General features: G+C 41.6%; 1 protein-coding gene across 1 annotated transcript in view; it reads right to left on the reverse strand.

Annotated features, from left to right (window-relative positions):
* Positions 1-3,278: 3,278 nt before the first annotated feature.
* Positions 3,279-22,132, reverse strand: part of LOC137496935 (cytochrome P450 9e2-like) — a 63,660-nt gene continuing 44,806 nt past the window's right edge. The window contains exons 6-7 of the mRNA XM_068225047.1: positions 8,652-8,915; positions 3,279-6,290 (exon numbers count right to left, since the gene is read on the reverse strand). Coding sequence (XP_068081148.1) covers positions 6,115-6,290; positions 8,652-8,915 — 440 coding nt within the window. The 3' untranslated portion in view covers positions 3,279-6,114. The remainder of the gene's footprint in view (positions 6,291-8,651; positions 8,916-22,132) is intronic.

Raw genomic sequence — 22,132 nt, forward strand, 5'->3', positions numbered from 1 at the left:
CTGAAATGATCAGCGTTGTGGCTTTACAGCTGTCTCCGAAGTAGTTTACCCGTGGTTTCCTGCTTCTCCTGTAGGCAAATCCCGGGATGGTACCTAACTTAAGGCCACGGCCTTCTCCCTCTTTACGACCGGATTCGATTCCCGGACACACATTCGAGCTGAGCTAACTTAAGGCCACGGCCAGCTAATTCTAGAGGCCCGGCTTCGATTCCCGTACACGCATTCGAGCTGCGCAGTGCTCTCGATGACACAGGTACACAATGAAGTAATCCGCCGGATGTTGAAGTAAAGCCTTGACATGTGTCATACTGTAATCTCACAGCTTTAAAAGCCTGCGCCAGTCCGCATTTCAAATCACACCCGGTGTGACATCACGTTATTTGTCTGTCGGATGGAGACGTTAAGCCTTCAGCAGACCTCTCGATGCTAATCGACAGGGGGAGCCTTCCAAAATGGCGACAGGAAGGGGGCATCTGACCGTATAACTGGGCTCAAGATGGCGACTGTGTTGTTAGGCTCCTCCAAAACGGCATCGTGGGGACATCTGACCATAACACTGGGCTTGGTGTAATTCGGCCCCTCCAAAAAAAGCGAAGGGAGGGGATTAACGAAGAAAATTTATTATTATTATTATTATTATTATTATTATTATTATTATTATTATTATTATTATTATTATTATTATTATTATTATTATTATGTGACTATAAATATGGTAAGTACAATGTGATTAAATACTATAATGCATGTGTAAAGTTGATGAGACAATAATGCACACTGCGTGTCAATTTAAAAAAAACGAAGCGGATGTTTCGTACCCAGCTCGGTTAATATTCCGTACATGTGCTATACCGTTAGCTATCTGCATGGAATAGGTGAGATTAGGTGAAGGGAATGTTGAATGGAGACGTAAAGCGTTGTGCTGACCTGTTGTTGCTCTCGTTATGAGGTGGCTATCTTTCGATCCGCCTCAACGAGGCACCCACACTGTCGGCAGCCCTGAAGATGGTTTTCCATGGATTCCCATTTTCACACCAGGCATATGTTATCGCTGTACCTTAATTAAGGCCACTACAACTTTCTTCCTACTCCTAGGCCTTTCATATCCCAAGGTCGCTATAAGACATCTCCTTGTCAGTGCGACGTAAAGCAATTTCAAAATAATAATAATAATAATAATAATAATAATAATAATAATAATAATAATAATAATAATGGCATGTAGCCTTCAGAAAGGCCAGGTGCAGGTATTTTCATTTGACGTCCGTAGTCGACCTGCGCTTCGTGATGAGGATAAAATGATTTCCCCTCGAAGATGACATTGGGAAGGGCATCTAGCCATCAAACTAGGTTAGGCCATATGTGGGTGGATGGAAAATGACGACGAGAACATCTGACCGCAAAACTGTGCCTTGTATATTTAGGCCCCTCCAAAATGGCGACGGGAAGGGCATCGGCCGTAAAACTGGGCCATGTGTAGTTATGCCTATCCGAAATGACGACGGGAAGGGCATCTGGCTGTAAAACTAGGTTAGGCCAAATGTGCCCCCTCTGGCGAAGATTAAAATGGCGACGGTAGGTTCATCTGACCGTAAAACTGAGCCCTGTGTAGTTAGGGCCCTGCAAAACGGCGCCGGGAAGGGCATTTGAGCGTAAAACTTGGCACTGTGTAGTTAGGCCCCTCGAAGATGGTGTTGGGTAGGGCATCTGGCAATATCGCATCGGGAAGGTCATCTGCCCGTAAAAATATGCCATGTGAGGTTATGCCCTCCAAGATGGTGTCAGGAAGGGCATCTGGCAAGATTGCATCGGGAAGGGTATCTAGCCGTCAAAGTGAGGTCAAGCCCCTCCAAGATTGCGACTGTGAGTTTGTATTTACTCTCGTACACTAAATATGACGTCGGGAAGGGCATCTCTCCCTGAAAGTGAGGTTAGGCCCCTCCAAGATGGCGACTGTGATGTTCGGCTTTCTCTCTTATACAAAATCTGCGCCGGGAAGGGTATCTGGCAAGATGGCTTCGGAAGGGCACCTCGCCTTAAAAGTGAGGTTAGGCCCCATTTAGATGGCGGCTGTGATGTTAGGCTTGCTCTCTTTTGTAAGATACAAAGTCATGAAGGGCATATAGCCGTAAAAGTGAGGTTAGGTCCCTACAAGATGGCGTCTGTGAGGTTAGGATTGCTCTCTTATGCAAAATCCCCTTGCACTACTACTATAATAGGGGTCAATGATCTCGGGATCAGAACCCCGTACTAAGGGTCAATGACTTTGGTTGCTGACTCAGCGCAACAATGCCTACGCAGTGATCTAGATCATACATTGCTCTACTACTATCGTGATGACCACGTGTCATCCCGTAATCTGAAAGCCTTCAGGCTGGGCAGCGTTTCCTTGGTAGACTAAGGCCCATTAAGGCTGTATTGCCATACGGTTTAGTAATTTCTCTTTCCTTAACAGTTTAATAGTATGTGAATCGATCAATCAAACAATCATCACTCACCTCAATTAAGAGCTGTCGCCCAGGTTGCTATTCCTGATCTCATTGTGCATATTCTTCAAATGACAGACAGCTTCTTTGTTTAACATCAATGATTTAGGAAAAAGGACATTATATACCAGGAAAAGAAATGCACACCATTATAAAAAAAAGGTGTATAATACTTTTTATTTCTTCTAATCCGAAATTTTCCAACTTAAACCATTTTTTGAACTTCAACACAAACAGTAGACCACCAGCTTTCATTTAATTTCTAACACATATGAACATAATTGCATCTATGAGGAGACTTAATGTCAACAGTGTATTGTACACGTATATAATCAAATATATTTGTTATATTGTAGCCTATGTTAAGTGGTTCATTACACTCGATGTGCAACTGGATTTTATGCATTGAAACATGCACCAATGTGTATCGTGTTGCATTGGTTATGAAAAGATAAAGTCTTAAATAGAAAATGACTGACGTCATCCTATATCTCACATATTTCTGTAAGAACTTTTCTTTTTTCTAACAGTTTAGTAGTATATGTCGTTCAATATCAATAGAATGAGAAAAAAGGGCATTTTATTGCAGGGACAGGAAAATACACTATTTACAAAACATTAGTAATATGACATGTGGTCGGCCAAAGTCGTGCCAGCCGCCGCGGATATACGCAGGCTAAAGTAAACATTATTAGTATAGAGGTGAATAGAATATTTATAAGTTTAAAGGTAGATGTTTAATTCAAAGTAATAAACTTCATTGTTAGGTTCCGTATTGAGTTAAGACTATGCTTAAAGTAAATACAAAATTTTAATATTCCACCTTCTCAATACTAAAAATCATTTGATGTTTTACAAAAACATTACAATGATATTAATAGGTACTAGTTTCGGTCCACTGTGGACCATCATCAGCCTAGCCAATTTACAACAGTAAAAGACATAGTGATAAAATAAAGTAAAATAATGTGGAGAAATGAGAGAGGATCTAGAAGGATGGGTTGGTGGTGGAATGGCAGACAAAAGTGAAAAACCGTATATGCGAATTATGATAAAAGTAACAGAAGTGTTCACATTGACAAGTAAAATCTTTGTGAAGTCACGTAAAAACTCTTGATGAGATAGTCTTTGGTTGACAGTTACTCCTGTGTTGCACAATTAAAATTTTTAACTAAGTATATACTTCTAGAAAATTCTAGATGTGAGTTCCACTTTAGCGTAGAGGGAAGAGTTGTCCGATGAGACCAGCATAAGATTTAAAGTTGAAAAAGTTGGACATGTTCTATGGTGGAATGAAAAGAAGTAGTCTCAGTTCAATCAGAACCCCAATGAACCTTGCGCTGCGTGGAACAAACTTGCTGTATTGAATGCACTCCGTAAGTTGCATTCAATTTACTTTAAGCATAGATGTTTAAGGTAGAATTGCTTCATAATAATGTCTGACTCATTGGCTGAATGGTCAGCGTACTGGCCTTCGGTTCAGAGGGTTCCGGGTTCGATTCCCGGCCGGGTTGGGGATTTTAACCTTAATTAGATAATTCCAGTGGCTCGGGGGCTGGCTGTTTGTGTCATATTCAACATTAGAAATCATCCTAGGTAGGGCTCTCATCTTCACATATATGCAGGTCCCGTAATAGGCCGTCTACTAGTAAAAGACATGCACCAGACCTCTCCGGGGGCCATACGCCATTATTATTCAAAATAATATGAAGCTTTGAAATTCAAATTATAAACTCTTTTATATCCAGTAAGTTTACCGAGAGGAACACAGTCAGTGAACAATAGGTCTCGTGAACTGTTTAATTTCTAACACAATAGCAGCTCTCAGGAAACTAATATTAACAGTTTACCGTACATGTTTATAATCTCACATCTTGAGGATCAGTGTCACGTCATTTGGAGTTAAGCTGCATATCCAACACATACAATTACAGTGAGGTAATCATACTACAGCTACCACATTATTTATCAGGATTCCTAAAAGTAAATCAGCATATCTCTCTGATGGTGTTACTAATTGTATGTCCCACGAGCCCGAGAACCTAAATAAGAATGTAGTACGAACTGTGGATGTAATACACGAACTAGTAAGCAAGGATAAAGGGGTGGAGGAGGGGTGACCGAATTTTATTCTGCCTCTACTAATTTTTTCATGACACATTTAGGTGCTCACCGGCATACTTGACAGTATTTTGGAACCGGTGGTTATACACAGTAGTTCCACCTTTTCTTTTGTGTTTTATTAAACAATGAAATTTTTGTTAGAATCTGTCATGTAAGGAGAAATATTGTTTATAAAAGTGAAAACTAATGTTGCCGAGATATATATCTTCTCTTTAGGAAAGTGTTAATATTTCATATTAACACCTATAAAAGTTCAGTGCTGGCCATACTCTACATTCCGAACTTTATACTACAATTTCATTACAGTTTAGATTGAAGAGAAAGTATTTGTAGACACATAAATTATCATCAACGTAAAAAAAAACTATCTAAGAATTGCAATGGATGCTGCTAACTGTACCCATGTAAATATTAAAGAAATGAAATGAAAATGGACGTGTACCGGATCTTTAAATAATTTCCTTGCCTGTTCATCATCCTTCAAATCATAAAGGGTACGCCTTATCCTCACACCCGTTCTTCTATATTTTGTGCTGTTCGTCTCATTATTATGAAACATTCAAAACAAATTCTCTTGTATATTCCCAGTAGTTCTTCCGAAATCGACCTCTATATTTCTTCCATGATACTTTGGATTTAGGAGGACGATACGTGTTCTGTGTCCGGTGAATTTAAACGTTTTATTTAGGCATAACTTAGATGTTATTTGAATAAATAAATATTGGAACATTTTTAAAAATTCCTATGAAAAAATTAAATGTAATTCCTTATTGCCTTTGCGGAATAATCATTAGGCTGAAACTTTGCGGCTTCTCTAGTTTTATGGCAGCTATCCTAAGTGGATTCTCTTTCTCTCTTTAACAATTCCTCTTCCCCTTTAGTCCTGGATTCATATTCATTTATGTCCATTACGTTCCTACCACTCTCCACTATGTCTACAGTTCTGCCTTCACGACACGCACTTTATAGTTTTTCCATGTCCAGGTTTCACTCCCGTATGAAACTGTACTCCAATGAAACAGTTATGAAAACTATTCCTATATACATATATATACTGATACTAGATAAATTTAAACTTACAATAAAAGTAATGGATTTCTTTTCCTTTTACCTTAGTTTTAAAACACTTACTCTGTACTTCACTTCCACCATGCCCCTGTAGTCAGCTGTACTAATACTTCCAATATAGCAAAAGTGTTTTACATACGTTTAAACACCATGTCTTTATTTTGGTACTGCTGTCATTAGTGTACTTGCTTTGTTTAGTTTTCTTCCCTTGTAGTCATCAGCAACCTAAAGTAAAGGATCAAAAGTAATATCCTTTTCTGATAAACAATGACTTGGATTTACTTCATGAATAAGGAAATTTCTTGAGTCGAAATGCAAAGAACAGTCAAAACTTTCATTAACAGGAACAATTTTTTTCGATCTATTTCTTGTGAACCCTTAGCGGAGAGCAGAGTTCAGCTGAATTAATATATTAAAAATATAGTTTCCTACAATTTTACGTTGCTGCTTGTTTTCTGGGGGTGGCTCCCATCCAGAATCCTCCTTCGATACTCATCATACTATCGCGAGTCAGCCGTAGAGGCAACGGTGTCTTCTCCACCACTGTCAGATTGAAGTGCGACAAGATGTGAACCAATGCCACTTTGGCTTCCAGCAGTGCAAAACGTTGACCTAGAACAGATAAAGAGTTAAAAATGTTCTATAGAAGGACTTATTTGTCAAAACAGTCAATTTTTACAATCAATGCTGCAGATGGAAAGCGGTCTTGTATAATGGTAATCGTTGTTTTAAGGGATAAACAAAACTTATCAGCCTCCTTTAACGTTTTTTCAATTTTTGCTTCTTGGTGAACAGCACCAAAAACCATATTTTCTGTTTTTGTTTGCTGTTCAACGTTCGGCTAACGGGTAGTTTTTCAGTCATTCACGTTGTGACCAAGATCGCTTATCCTTGTCAAAATAGATTTCATTATCCCATTGTCAATACATAGTAACACAAGTAATTTGGGCTTTTGTAACAATGAAAAGTATGATTTCGAGTCAGAACAGATGACTAAGCAGTACCCAGTTACGTAAAGATAACATGGGATATTCCAGACTATAGTTTGGCTATCTGTTACTAGCCCAGGTCAAGGCTTGGAAATGGAAGCATCGCCCATACAAGCTACAGAGACATATGGGTGATACGGTGGTTCAGGTAAAGTGGTTGCTGGTACATTGTGGTGAAAGCTCTCAGCGGGGTGCCAGAACCAACATAACACTTCGCCCTACGTAGCCTAGACGAACCATGGGTTGGGAACAAAGGCATGAGAATGCTATGTGCGTAGGCCTACTGAAAGTTGAACAAACCTGACTAGGTTCGGGCCAGGGGAGGACTGAGGGGCGTAGTTCTTGCTACGGAGAGTCTGACTTGCAGGAGAACTGACGTTTGGCTGGTACCTTATCACAGATGGTGAGAACGTTGTTCAGGACCCTAGAAGGGGCCAAAATCCTGCATCATATGAAATATGGAAACCATAAGAACCATGTTCAACAATATCATTTGACGCTACGGAAGCTCCAACAGAGCAGATCCGATAGCAGGTCAAAGATTAGAAAATGGAGACAGAAGTCCCAGTAGGACAGGTTGTCTCCAATACCAGACAGGAAAGAGCCATAAGCAAAACTGGAAAGTCCTTAGAGAAAAACCTGAAAATATCTGGACCAAAAATCAACAGCATGCACCTTGCAACAGTGCCGTTTATAAGAAGTGGAAAAGAGCGAAGAAATGAGTAAAGATAACAGCTGGGACATGGACGGAGAAGAAGCAGAAAAGAAAACAGGGATCGGCAAAAGACTACTCCCCTGATAACGCCCTCAAGGCCAAGACGGAAGAATAGCACGCCATCCACTTAGGCAAAAATAATGACCAGTTATGGTACGGTATCTTCGGAAAGACTAACGTCAACGAAGTTAACTATAATACCTTAGACATATCCACATGGAAGTCTAATGGAGGAAGACGTCACAGAACGATCATCTGTTCTGATTGCGCAAATGAAGCCGCCTCAGACGGGTGTCTTCCAGGCTTCATTGAGTCTTCAAAGCTGGAAATTCGTGCAATGGTGCTGATCTGTGCAAATCCAGAAACTAAAAGTTGGCTGGAACAGACAATGGCCAATTGCAACCCTTGGAATGTGGAAAACTTCGAGGTTGATGAAGAGAAGAATGTGTTGAACGCAACGAAAGTCATCACATAGTCCAATCTCCATTTGACAAGATGAACGTAGAGGATTTACTTGTCATAATACATCAACACGACACCAAACTTCTGACGAAAGAGTGGAGGATGTTGAATGTGACAACACCTGGACGGAGCAAAGAACAACCTGCTACACATGAGTAGGGTAGCTGGGTTTTGGGTGGTGGAGGAGATTCATCTACCTGGGAACGCTCGTCTCGTACAATGCAGGCTCCTCGGATGATATAAAAGACGCATTTCCCTGATTCGCATGGCGACTGCCAAACTCAGCAAGATGTGGAGGGAGAGGGCCATTTCCAAGAATACGAAACTGAAGCTGGTAAATGTACTGATATTTCCGAACGCCACGTTTGCCACTGAGAAGAGGGCAGTGGATAGAAGCGTAGAAAATTTGGGTCCACCCGCGAGTCCTGCGAATGTTTGTGACGGAACACCGAACCAACGCTTCGGTTCTTGAGGAGATCGGAGTCAGTAAGAGGCTCATGGAGAAGATCAACTGAGCATTCTTGAGATACTTTGGCCATGTTTCAAGGAGGAAAGAAGCCATGGAGAAGATAGTGTTAAAGGGAATGTACCAGGACGGAGAAATCAGGGGCGGGAAACTGCAAGATGGGTCGATCGGATAAGGACACTGGTTGGCAAGTCTTTATTCGAGGCTTTGGAACTGGCCAAAATCGATAAACATGGCAATAACTCTCCAACTGCTAGTGACATGTCATCTGGTCCCATCTACTGCAAATGCAGTATGTAAAAATGTGAAAGAGAGGTTTTTCTCTAAAAATAAGTACTTACCAATACATAGTCGAGGTCCTATACCAAAGGGGTGATACGTGTATGGCTGAATATTGTTTTTGTTCTCGTCGCTGAACCGTTCGGGGTCGAACCTCTCCGGGACTGCATAGTACTTCGGGTTATGATGAATGGCATAAGCTGGTATCCATGCTACTTCTCCTTTTTTGATGGTGTATCCTGGCTGCTTTTCCGTGGCTGGTATAGTGAAGTTCTTAACACATAGACGATCCAGGAACGGCACAGGAGGAAAAAGCCTCAGTGATTCTGAAAAGTTTCAATGAGTCAGTGTGAGTTGCAATCAGGGTGGCTTGGAAGGTATGTTGTTGATGATAATGATACCAAGCTATGGTGGTTTGAATCCCGTCATCGGCAGCCCTGAAGATGGTTTTCAGTATTTCCCATGTTCATACGTTAATTCAGGTCACGGCTGTTTCCGTCCTAGTCCACGTCCGTTCATATTCAATTGAAGTCGAAAAACATTCTGAGTTCTTGCGACGTTGAACCGTTAGGAATAGTAATGGTAATAGTAATGATGATAAGTGTAATAATAATAATAATTCTACTGATCGTACACAGTCTCCGTCAAGTTAAAATGCGCGCCTTCTATAAGGTCAATGTAATTGAACTTCAACCAATGTTATGCAAGGTATTTGAATTTTCAACTATTAGATGTCTCTACCAACGGTCTAAGTGGCCCTCTGGCGGGATTAAGGACAATTAATTAATGAGGAAAACTTAATTTTCAGAGGTGGCTAATCTCAGTTTTGAAGATTGTTTTGTTCTTGTGTGAAGCTTGTCAACACTCCTGCCCCCTAGCCCCCAATCTCTTGTATCTATCAATCAATTAGAAATGTTGTGAATATTTTCTCTAGCCAATTAATATTGGTGGTGTGTACAGGAATCCAGCCTATCTGTAAAGAGTTCTGGAAACTTCCCCTCGAGACACTATAAAAGTTGGGCGCTTTATGGCCGTATTATCGTTGCCATCGCTCCAATTTATTGTGTACGGCGTATACTATGCTGGCAGGGGCCGCAAGATGGTGTTTGGAAGGCCCAGCAACTCAAGTTAATGGCAGAATTTTCTAAACATATATCAGCTCCGGCAGATAGCGTGAGAGGAAGGTTTCAAACTTCTTTTATTCATGGAAAGTTCTAATTTCATGGTTCAAATGTAGATTTGAGGCAAGTCTCAGGACTCTGTTCAAATCCCTGCTGGGAAATTTGTAATGTAAGGGAACAAAGAGTGATTACGTCCTGTCGATTTCCTTTCAACTTGGTATGGGGTGACTAAAGTTTCTAATCCTCTAAAACTCTTAACACCCTCTTGAAATTTTATGTTTTTCATTTAGTCACCCCGGCGTTGAATAGGCTTAGCCTCTCTGTCTTCGGGTCATAAGCCCACTTAGGATTTTATAAACTTCTAGAAGGAACTCAAGACTATCGTCTCCTAGTCTTTTCATGGCCAATCATGTTCAACCTTTTCCTTTTTACATTAAGGCAATTTAGTGTCGGCACTTATTGCCCCTGTTTGTATTCCTGTAAGAGAAAGTGAAAAACTGTTGAGCAGAAGATAAGCCCAAAACAGGGCTAAGTGACTGTAAATATCTTATTTGAAGATAGTCAGGTATAACCTTGTGCGCTATAAGAAATTTATGCCTCCTAGAGGCTGGATTGTATTAAGTTTGGTGCTCAGACTCCTAAATTATATAAGTAAAAGGAGTAAATATGCTCTTATAAAATAATGTACCTGTACCTTTGTATATTATAATGTTGATAATTCTCTCTAGTTTTTACCTCATTGTTGGACTTTAAGGCATTTTTGTTGGAGCAGACGAGCTCATTATTGTATTGTTATTGTTCATTCAGTTCTTCTATTATCAAATTTTAAAGTCAGAAAAATGAAAAGAAATAAAATTTCAAAATTTAGTGCATTAATTATGCTCTGGACAATTCCTTGCCCGTCCATTTACCCAAGCACCTTCTTACACCGCTGAAATCCACGATATTTCCGGAACAAGTGGTAGCAGAGCTTGGTTGAATAGGCCCCTTTTGACGGCTTTCCTTAAAATTTGAAACTGAACACTAGACATTTTTCGGTTTTCCGATTTTTCACAATTTTGTGATATTTTGTTCATTATGTCTGGTCCTAGAGAGGTTCTTGCTCCTTGGTACTTTCGCAAAGAAGGACTTATTTGTGAACTAGCTATTAGAAAGCTTCAGTCTGGTGGCACGGTTGCGATAGATGCATCGAGACTCAAAGATTCTTTGGATTTACCTATTATTATTCGTGTGTATGGAGAGAAGGAAGTTAGTGACGCTTTATCCACGACCACCACTAACATTGCAGACCTTGCATCCGTTTTGATTTTCTTTGAAGGAGGTAAGCCCTCTGGTAACCAGCCTAAACGTGTTCAGGCTTGACTCTTTCATTTCTGTAATCGAGTAGTGGATCTATTGTCTCTTAAAATCAGTTATGAACATTCTACTGTGGCTAACTCCCTGCCTGAACATATCTCTGAGTTGTCTAATAAAGTTAATCAATTGTTATCTGGGTCTGCGAGTGGGAAGAGTGAGTATGATATCCCATTGAATGTCAATACGAAAGAACAACCGAACAAGTCGTTAGATAGTGAGAAATCAGTCGAGCAACAATTAGCTTCTGCCCCATTCGAACGTATCGTTAATTCTGTTGGCAATCCACAACACCTTCCGCCATTTTTCCTTAGTAACGCTGCTTTCTATCCGCCTCAACCTCCGGCGCCCTCTCCGGTTATATCACCGGGCTTTAGCAGCTTACCACATCCTTTAGTCATGTTGCTTAAGGTGATTTCTAAATTTTCCGTGAATTCCACAAATTACGTCATAACCTTCCTAATATCTCTCGTAGAATTCCAGGACCATGCTTTGGTGTTCGCTCTGTCACACTCCCAAACCTTGCAAATAATCTATCCTTACACTGTTGGCGTCCTCTCAGATAAGATTGTTAAGGCCATATCGGAAAGGAGTTCAAATGAAACATTTGGAAAGGAGTTCAACTGAAACATTTCATGTTTATTTGTGGGCAAATTTTATTACCGCGAGAGCTCTATCATCTCTGGTTCAAAAATATTACTTCCGAGTCCAAAGGCTAGATGAAAGTCTACCGGACTTAGTAAAAGACATTACGTTTTACACAAGAAATTTTGTCTTGCGTTATTCCGAAGGTAAAATTGTACAAACCATCATTGAAGGGATTTCGCCATCTTATAGATCATATTTATGTTTTGCTTACCGTCCGAAAACGTTTACGTAACTTGGGGTTATTTCTGTGTCCGAGGAAGGAGTAAGATATGCAAATATTCTGCGAGTCGCTCGAGAACCACCACCTTCTTTTAATATTTCTCGGCCACCATCTCGCCTAACTTCCTCTCCCCGCAAATGTTATGCGCGTGGGTCGGGGTACCATCTGAGAAATAAGTGTCCTCTACTAAAAACCAACGGATTTAAAAATGGAGCGTCGTCTTCTCAAGGATGTTTCTAATGTGGAACATGTACGCACCTGGCTAAGAATTGTAACGTGCAGAGTAGTAATCCTTCGTGTACTACCCCTAGTTCCAACAGCAACTCAATTTGACTAAAGTGCCCGGCCGAGTTCTCTCCCCTAGCTGTGTATCCAGGCTCATCCCAGATTAAACCAGAGGGTAATATGTCACGTAATGAGGAAAGAAGTCTGTCTAAGACCATCTTTGAAGGTCGTAAAGAGTGCCTCAAGGTTGCCTCCGATACTCCAGGTTTTTCTCCAATTCTTAAACTTGAGATAAATAACGGACCGGTCACGGTCATTTTAGATTCCTAAAGTGTTGCGTCCATAATTCCGGTAGAACGGTATTCCAAGCTGAAGTACTGTTTTAAGTTACCTGAATATGTTTCTTCTCCTTTAAAATGTGTTTCGGCTAATACTTCTGCCCTAGAAATTTTAGGATTTATCCATGCCAAAATTCGTATTTCAAAATTTACGTGGAAATCTAAGTTGTTGCTAAAAATATGTTATCTATATTATAAGTAGATTTCATGTCACATTCCGTGATCGTGCTTTATCTTCAAAGTAAATCCTGCACATTCAAATTTAGGAATAATTTCCACATACCTCCTTTGAAATGTAATACTGTAGCATCCTCTATTATTTCGCCTCCCCAGAGTGAGATGCCGTTAACGTTAGACATCTCCCTGACGATCAGGCTAGTTGCATTAGCAAATTATGTCAGTCATTTTCCGACGTGTTTTCGGAAAATCTAGGTGTGATTTAACTGAATACAAGATTGAGGTTACGGATTCGATCCCCGTAAGATTTCCTCCGACGAAAGTGAATGTCCTCAAGGAAATCAAAGACCAAGTGCTGAGTGATGGTACCATTCGATACTCCAAATCGGCGTACTCTTCACCCATTTTTCTGGTGCCGAAACCTCAAGGCGGCTTCAGGCCAGTAATTGATTACAGGGCGTTAAATCGTAAGATTGTTCTACAATCCGTACCCCTTCCAGGCTTGCATTGATGTTTCTCTGAGTTTCGTAAGGCTAAGTTCTTCACCATCTTAGATCTTAACCAAGGCTATAATCAAATACCTCTGGAGGAAGAATCGAAACATCTGACTGCTTTCGCTACCGACTGGAATCTGTTTTAATACAACGTTGTGCCTTTTGGGCTCTCTTCGGGCGTGGCTGTTCTTACTAGACTGATTGATAGGGTCTTCTCCGATATTTGTACCATTATCTTGATGATATTATTTTCTCAGAGACCTCTGTAGAACATTTAGCTCGTCGAGAGGAAGCTCTAAAACGCCTTCGTAACGCAGGTTTGACGGTCAAATTGTCAATGTCATCTTTTACTAAACCATCTATGTCCTTCTTGGGGCATAATGTGTCACCTGATGAAGTTTAAGTCTATCATTCCAGAACGCATACAGACCGTAAATTCAAGCCTCCCAAGGATGTTAAAGGGGTTGCTAGATTCATCGGCATGGTGAATTTCTTTAGGAAATTCATTCCCAACTTGGCTAATACGGCGGTACCCCTAAACCTTCTCCGCAGGAAAGATGTGAAGTTTGAATGGTGGCCATCGCAGCGAGCAGCTTTTGAGGATCTGAAATTAGCTCTGTGTAACACCGCGGTCTTGGTTATGCCAGATTTCTCCAAGAAATTCATTGTAAAGGCAGACGCCTCTTCATCTGCGGTCGCTGGGGATCTTCTTTAGGAATCTGAACTCGGAAGGGGGACAATTGCCTATGCGTCTAGCACATTGTTACCTCAAGAATCCGAGTACTCTGTATACGAGTAAGAAGAACTGGCCTCCTATTTGCCTTAGAAAAATTACGTCTTTACCTTGAGCATGCTAAATTTGAATTAGAGACCGACAATCAGGCTCTGCGCTGAGTTTCAGCTAGGCCCCGGCGTTTCAGTTTGACGTGCGACACATTCGGTGATCTGAGAATGTTGTTGCCAATGGATTAAGCCAAATGTTTTCTGGTGATTCTGTTCCTGTTGACTGGAAGGAAAGCGCTTTGCCTTCTATTTCCACACCTCCTACTAAAAGTGCTATTCTAACTGATGCCCCTCTGTGATTTCATGATATAGCGAATACCAACGTGAAGATCCGGTGCTGGCTCCTGTTATGGAAACCCTTTCTTCTGGGGAACATGTTGTCCGTTATGTTTTAAGGAAAGGAGTTCTGTGTTGCCCTTCGAAGCACGACCAGAACATAAAAATTGTGGTTCCAGCTGTCCCAGTGCCTATGATTTTCTAGTATTACCACGAGACCCCATTAGGCGGACACCTTGGCATCTTCAAAACCAGAAAGAAGATAAGAGAGAAGAGTATCTGGATGATTATGGACGGCGAGATTAGGGAACTGGTTAAAGCATGTAAGTCTTGTTTGATTACCGTGCCCATGTTGTCTACCAAGGTAGGACTATTGTCCTCACACCAAGCATCCTGCCCTATGGAGCGATTTTACATCGATTACGTCGGACACTTCCTTCAATCTAAAGGGAATGGGAATAAATTCATTCTTGTGTGTGTGGTTGGTTTCGCTCGGTCCTCATGGCTGCTTCCGACTAGGCTTGTCACTGTTCAGTCCACTATTTCTTGTCTCAATACTATTTTTTGCATCTTTTGTACCTTGTCAATATATTGTTTCTGATAACGCCAAGGCGTTCACCTATTATTTATTTCGTAAGTTCTGTTTCGATGTTTCTATCTCACATGTCACGACGTCCGCGTATTACCCACAGCCATCTGTAAGTGAGCGGGTTAATCGTAATCTTCGATCTGCCCTTATTGCTTTCAACCACGAATATCATTCTCGTTGGACGCTTATGGCCTCTCATCAGAGAGTAAAATTGAGGTATGAATGTGGACGAAGGCTCACCAATTTAAATGTTGGGGATCAGGTTATGGATAAAAATGTTGTTCCCGCGAGCAAACCTACCTCCAGATTCTGTGGACCTTGCATTATAGTTGATTTCCTTACTACTGTCACCCTTTTGGCGAGTAACCCGAAAAACGAAAGGATTTTTAGGGTTCACATGTCTCAAATAAAACCTGTGTGAATACCTTTGCTTTTTATGTTTGAATCCATTTGTGAAGACCTTCCCTTCGATCATTTCATTACCATTCTGCCATTACGGTCCCTGCCTCCAAACCTGAGTCAGAAAATCCGTGCACACGTCTTCCAAAGCCTCCAACATTACCTGCACCACATATAACACTGTCCATGAATCAGTTACTGCTGTCACAAAATTCAGTGTTACAGTGCCCTACTTTCACCTGAGGCTACGTCGTGTCAACCTGCGAGAGATGCCGGCGCGGGGAATGGGCCTGCCTCGTTTTGGCCGTGACTCCGTCTAAGCCGCCTCCTTTGGGACTGCCATTGTTGGGAGTGGCTTAGAAGCCGGACACCAACCGTCCACTCTATCCTTGTGGCGAACAATGCTACTTGGTCCTTGGTGACCATTGCCTTGGCTGCTACCCTCAGTATACGGGAGGATGGTATTTCAGGGTGGCCGCTCTTGCCGTCAACTCTGGGCGCAACAGCCCGAACTTCTACTACTTCGCATACACTATCTAAAGAACTTTACTTCAATAAATAAATTAGAAAGGACTTTCTGTCAAGTGATACGCCAACTTATATATCTTATGTTTTCTCAAAAATAATGTATCGCAAGATTCAAGATTTCAAAGCTGTTCATACCGTGGTAAAACCTTAGGGGGTTGAGGTCTGTACCTGGGGTTCTCCGTCCAGTTAAACTGCGCGCATTCTATAAGGCCATCTATGTAATTGAACTTCAACTAATGTTATGCAATATACTTGGATTTTCAACTATTAGAAGTCTCTACCATCTACCTAAGTGCCCCCCTCTGCGGGATTAAGGACAATTAATTTTCAGAGGTGGCTAACCTTAGTTTTGAAGATTTTTTGTTCTTGTGTCAAGCTTGTCAACACTCCTCTCAATCTCCTGTATCTATCAACATATTAGAAATTTTGTGAACATTTTTATAGCCAATTAAAATTAGGGTTGTGTACAGGAATCCAGCCTATCTGTAAATATTTCTGGAAACTTCCCCTCGATAAACTATTAAACCTGGGCGCTTTAAGGCCGTATTGTCATTGTCATCGCTCCAGATTATTGTTTGCGGCGTGTACTAAGGTGGCAGGGGCTTCAGGCCGGCGTTCGGAAGGCCCAGCAACTCAAGGTAATGGCAGAATTTTCTTAACATGTTCTAATTTCATGGTTTAAATGTAAATTTTCGGCAAGTCTGAGGACTCTGTTCAAATCCCTGCTGGGAAACATGTAATGAAAGGGAACACAGTGTGATTACCTTCCGTTGATTCCCCTTCAACTTGGTATGTGGTGACTAATGTTTCTAATCCTCTAAAACTCTTAACACTCTCTCGGAATTTAATGTTTTTTATTTAGTCACTTTGGGGTAGAGTAGGCTTAGCCTCCCTGTCTTTGGGCCGTAAGCCCAATTATGGTTTTTAAAACTTCTAGAAGGAGTGCAAGTGTATCGCCTCCTACCCTTTTGTTCATGGCCAATTATGTTCAACATTTTACTTTTTACATTAAGGCCATTTATTTTGAGTACTTATAGCCTCTATTTATGTTCCTGTAAGAGAAAGTGAAATACTGTCGAGCAGAAGATAAGCCCAAAACAGGGCTGAGTGACTGTATAACCTCGAGCGCAATAAAAATTGATACTTCTGAGAGTCTGGACTCTATTAATTCTGGAGCTCAGACTCCTAGGCTAAGTAAGTAAAGGGAGCAAATATGCTCTTAAAAATGTATTGTTATTGTTCATTCAGATATTCTATTTATCAAGTCTTAAATCATAAAAGGAAAAATAAAATTTCAAAATTTAGTGCATTAATTATGCTCTGATCAATTCCTTGTCCGCCCATTTACCCCCAGCACCTTCTTTCACCTCTATAATCCACGATATTTTCGGAATAATAATAAAATAATAATAAATAATAATAATAAATAATAATAAAAAGAAAGGCGATTGTCAGAAATAATACTCAATGACAAATTAATTTCAGTTACCTTGTTAATATTTATAATCTGGGTTCGACACTAATGTATTATGTGACTAAGTGTGATTATATTGTACCTTAATGTGATTTCAAGAACGAAACTGTCATTATTTTATTGATTAAATATTTCCCATTTCAGGTCATTTAATATTTTATTAATCTACATTAGCTTCGACGAACTAGAAAAATGCAAAATTATATGCTAAATCAGTCGAAACTGAAAATGAATTTGCGTCCACCTGCACAAAGAAAAAACCAGCTTAATCAACTCAGCATCATTTCTGTTTCTTATATAAGACCAATTCGAGTTTTTAATTGAAAATCCTGTCTCTGTAAAGCCGCTGGACCCTGGAATAGTAAATAAAAAGTAATTGTTTCAATTTTTTAATATTAATAATTCATTCATTCATTCATCATCTGTTTACCCTCCAGGTTCGGTTTTTCCCTCGGACTGAGCGAGGGATCCCACCTCTACCGCCTCAAGGGCAGTGTCCTGGAGCTGCAGACTCTTGGTCGGGGGATACAACTGGGGAGTATGACCAGTACCTCGCCCAGGCGGCCTCACCTGCTATGCTGAACAGGGGCCTTGTGGAGGGATGGGAAGATTGGAAGGGATAGGCAAGGAAGAGGGAAGGAAGCGGCCGTGGCCTTAAGTTAGGTACCATCCCGGCATTCGCCTGGAGGAGAAGTGGGAAACCACGGAAAACCACGTCCAGGATGGCTGAGGTGGGAATGGAACCCACCTCTTCTCAGTTGACCTCCCGAGGCTGAGTGGACCCCGTTCCAGCCCTCGTACCACTTTTCAAATTTCGTGGCAGAGCCGGGAATCGAACCCGCACCTCCGGGGGTGGCAGCTAATCACGCTAACCACTACACCACAGAGGCGGACAATATTAATAATGTTGCTCCTTTATTCACATAACACAACTACTCACTGCTGAGAACGATTATAAGCAAGACGTACCATAGAATTCAGGATTTCCTTGACACTGTAATATTCGTTACATAAATCACTATCACTTAATTGAAACTGAACATTTTTCTGTCCACGAGCGGCACTGAAACTAGAATCCGGGAGAAATATTCTGAAATACATGGCACGCAAGTTTCAAGAACATAGCTGTGAAATACCCGAGTACCCGAGAATTATGGAGACGGGTTAACCACACCTGTTGTATATTTTAATGTTAGGTGCAGTCCAGGACACGCAGTCTTGCCAATGCAGAAACAGGGGATCGTGTTGGGAGCAGTATACCACCACGCCTCTGCCCCGTTCACCTACCTCGATCTGTCTATTCCCTTGTGTTGATTGGCAGCCTGCTCTTTACTCTTGGTTGGTGGAGTCTGACGAGTTCAAGCGATCAACTTATAATAATTTGACGGGATGAAACCTGAGCCAGTAATCAGAATTAATTATAAATCTTCGTTTAATTGTATCTCCAGTGGCTTGTTAGAGACTGAGTTGAAAGCAAACATAACAATCCATTCTATTAGTGCAAATTACAGTTGCATACAAGAAAAACGATTTTAAATTTAGTCATCATCATCATCATCATCTGTTTACCCTCCAGGTTCGGTTTTTCCCTCGGACTTAGCGAGGGATCCCACCTCTACCGCCTCAAGGGCAGTGTCCTGGAGCTTCAGACTCTTGGTCGGGGATACAACTGGGGAGTATGACCAGTACCTCGCCCAGGCGGCCTCACCTGCTATGCGGAACAGGGGCCTTGTGGAGGGATGGGAAGATTGGAAGGGATAGGCAAGGAAGAGGGAAGGAAGCGGCCGTGGCCTTAAGTTAGGTACCATCCCGGCATTCGCCTGGAGGAGAAGTGGGAAACCACGGAAAACCACTTCCAGGATGGCTGAGGTGGGAATTGAACCCACCTCTACTCAGTTGACCTCCCGAGGCTGAGTGGACCCCGTTCCAGCCCTCGTACCACTTTTCAAATTTCGTGGCAGAGCCGGGAATCGAACCCGGACCTCCGGGGGTGGGAGCTAATCACGCTAACCACTACACCACAGAGGCGGACTTTAAATTTAGTAATATTGCAATTATGACTCTTTGTTAGAACGTTTGTTGTGAAAGATATGGTACTAGAACTAATATAATAAATCATAATGATTAAAGCCTTCATAAAGATATCATCATCATCATCTGTTTACCCTCCAGGTTCGGTTTTTCCCTCGGACTTAGCGAGGGATCCCACCTCTACCGCCTGAAGGACAGTGTCCTGGAGCTTCAGACTCTTGGCCGCGGGATACAACTGGGGAGTATGACCAGTACCTCGCCCAGGCGGCCTCACCTGCTATGCTGAACCGGGGCCTTGTGGAGGGATGGAAAGATTGGAAGGGATAGGCAAGGAAGAGGGAAGGAAGCGGCCGTGGCCTTAATTTAGGAACCATCCCGGCATTCGCCTGGAGGAGAAGTGGGAACCACGGAAAACCACTTTCAGGATGGCTGAGGTGGGAATCGAACTCACCTCTACTCAGTTGACCTCCCGAGGCTGAGTGGACCCCGTTCCAGTCCTCGTACCACTTTTCAAATTTCGTAGCAGAGCCGGGAATCGAACCCGGGCCTCCGGGGGTGGCAGCTAATCACGCTAACCACTACACCACAGAGGCGGACCATAAAGATAATATACGTATTTAATTTGGCTATAGAACTTGCCACTCTTAGGCCCGGTTTCTTCAACTCTATGTTAAATTTTGCTTAACAAATGTTAACTAACAATTGTTATTAATTATACACTTCGTTTAAAAGTACCCTGTTTCACGAACATATTTCCAACATTTGTTACGAAACAATTGTTAAAGACAAATTAACACATTTCCGTAAGATTTCTGAACGCGTTTGGCAGTGAGCGTCTTTTGTTTCTTTACATATAGCGCTCCTAGTGGCGTGTTGAAATACAGTAGTTTTTTGTCACACAGACACATGGTTGACATTATTATAGGTTATGGTTAGCGGAGACCGCTAAAAAGTAAACATGTCAAGTAAGAGGCAACAACAGCGTTAATATGATGAATGCGAGACAAATGTTGTTATAGTTTTAATTTAAAATTATGCGAGTGTGCAAAAAAAAAAAAAAAAAAAAATGAAACAACGGACTGTTATATCACAACATTTGATATAGCCTATTCTTGTAAGAGTGCAATGTAAGGTTCCTACATCAGCGGGAAAATGTGATAATTGATATGTTTTGAATGATTTTCGGGCATTCTTTTATTGCGGGGAAAATAATGTAGTGCCTTGTTAATGCTGCAATGGCAGCAAGAATTCTTTGTAGAATCCTACACACTCTTTTCTTGCCCTCGTGAGCATAGTCGTCTAAAATTAGGCCTTTTTCTAAAAAAAATACTACTTGTTCGGTACGTCGACCCATGAAGATCTTTTGCCCCTACAATTAGGCTAACATGGAAAGGTTCTCGAGGTCAGATGTCATTACAAACCTCCGCTTCGGACGAAGGCGAGCAAATTTTACTTAAACATAAAAATTGATGAATCCCCGATTCCAATGCAAGGCGTATATACTTAGGAGTTGTGGCATAGTGGTTATCGTACTTGTCTGCGAGCGTCGTAGACGTGAGTTCGAGTCTCGTTTCAGGGAACGTTATTTAAAATTTGGAACAAAAATATTGCGCAAATTGCAATACCGGTACACTTTGTTTTCTACCTGAAATTAATATAGGTCTAAGCGTTCTCACAGTTACTGCTGGATCTCTTTCTCTGTATATATATTAATGTCTTCTTAATCTGTTTATCCTCCAGGGTCGGTTTTTCCTCGGACTCGGCGAGGGATCCCACCTCTACCGCCTCAAGGACAGTGTCCTGGAACTTCAGACTTTGGGTCGGGGGATACAATTGGGGAGAATGATCAGTACCCCATAGGTGGCCTCACCTGCTATGCTGAGCAGGGGCCTTGTGGAGGGATGGAAAGATTGGATGGGACAGGGAAGGAAGCACCCGTGGCCTCAAGTTAGGTACCATCCCGGCATTTGCCTGGAGGAGAAGTGGGAACCCACGGAGAACCACTTCGAGTATGGCTGAGGTGGGAATCGAACCGTCCTCTACTCAGTTGACCTCCCGAGGCTGAGTGGACCCCGTTCCAGCCCTCATACCACTTTTCATATTTCGTGGCAGAGCCAGGAATCGAACCCGGACCTCCGGGGGTGGCAGCTAATCACGCTAACCACTACACCACAGAGGCAGACTATATTAATTTGAGGTAGGAAATAAAGTTCCACTGCAATTTGATCATTACTTTTATTCGCATTTTTACCTTCACATTCCCTGAAATAATTAATTAAATTTGTATTTTTTAAAAAGTAACCTCACGCGGGACTCGAGCTCTCATCGTCGTGGTTCGTAGACAAGTACAATTACTACTCGGCCACTGCTACTCTTGACTAGTGCGCAACTTTTCAAGTATATACGCGGTGCTTTACAATCGGGAATTCGTAATTTTTTCGGAAATTACTAGGTTGCGGACCTAACAAGTTCAAGTTAAATGTGTTTGCATATTAGTGTTCTATCCCCTCCACGTGGTCCGAAGCGGATCCTGCCTCATGACATTTGTCCTCATTTATTTCGAAAACGAAACTGTACGGTATTGACCCAAACCCTTCTATACGAGTTACTGTTGAGTGTCCCCCAGCAGGTACATTAAGCTAGTTGAAATCGATTGGACGCAGGGTCTGACCCATCCTTGTAAAATCAATAAGCAACTGCTGCACTGGAGAGATTGGTAAGTTGCAATCTGTTGGAAACTCTAACCTATATCGTCTAGTACCTTGTTCATTATGGCTTCGGTAATTAGAAATCTTTCCACTGACAACTCTAAAAAGGTCGTTATTTCTTAGTATGGGTCGTCCTTTGCCTTCTTCAGTTTATAAATAGTCCTCATACAGCAGTAAAG

This window comes from Anabrus simplex, chromosome 1 (genome assembly GCF_040414725.1).
Source record: "Anabrus simplex isolate iqAnaSimp1 chromosome 1, ASM4041472v1, whole genome shotgun sequence".
In the NCBI taxonomy this organism is placed as follows: Eukaryota; Metazoa; Arthropoda; class Insecta; order Orthoptera; family Tettigoniidae; genus Anabrus; species Anabrus simplex.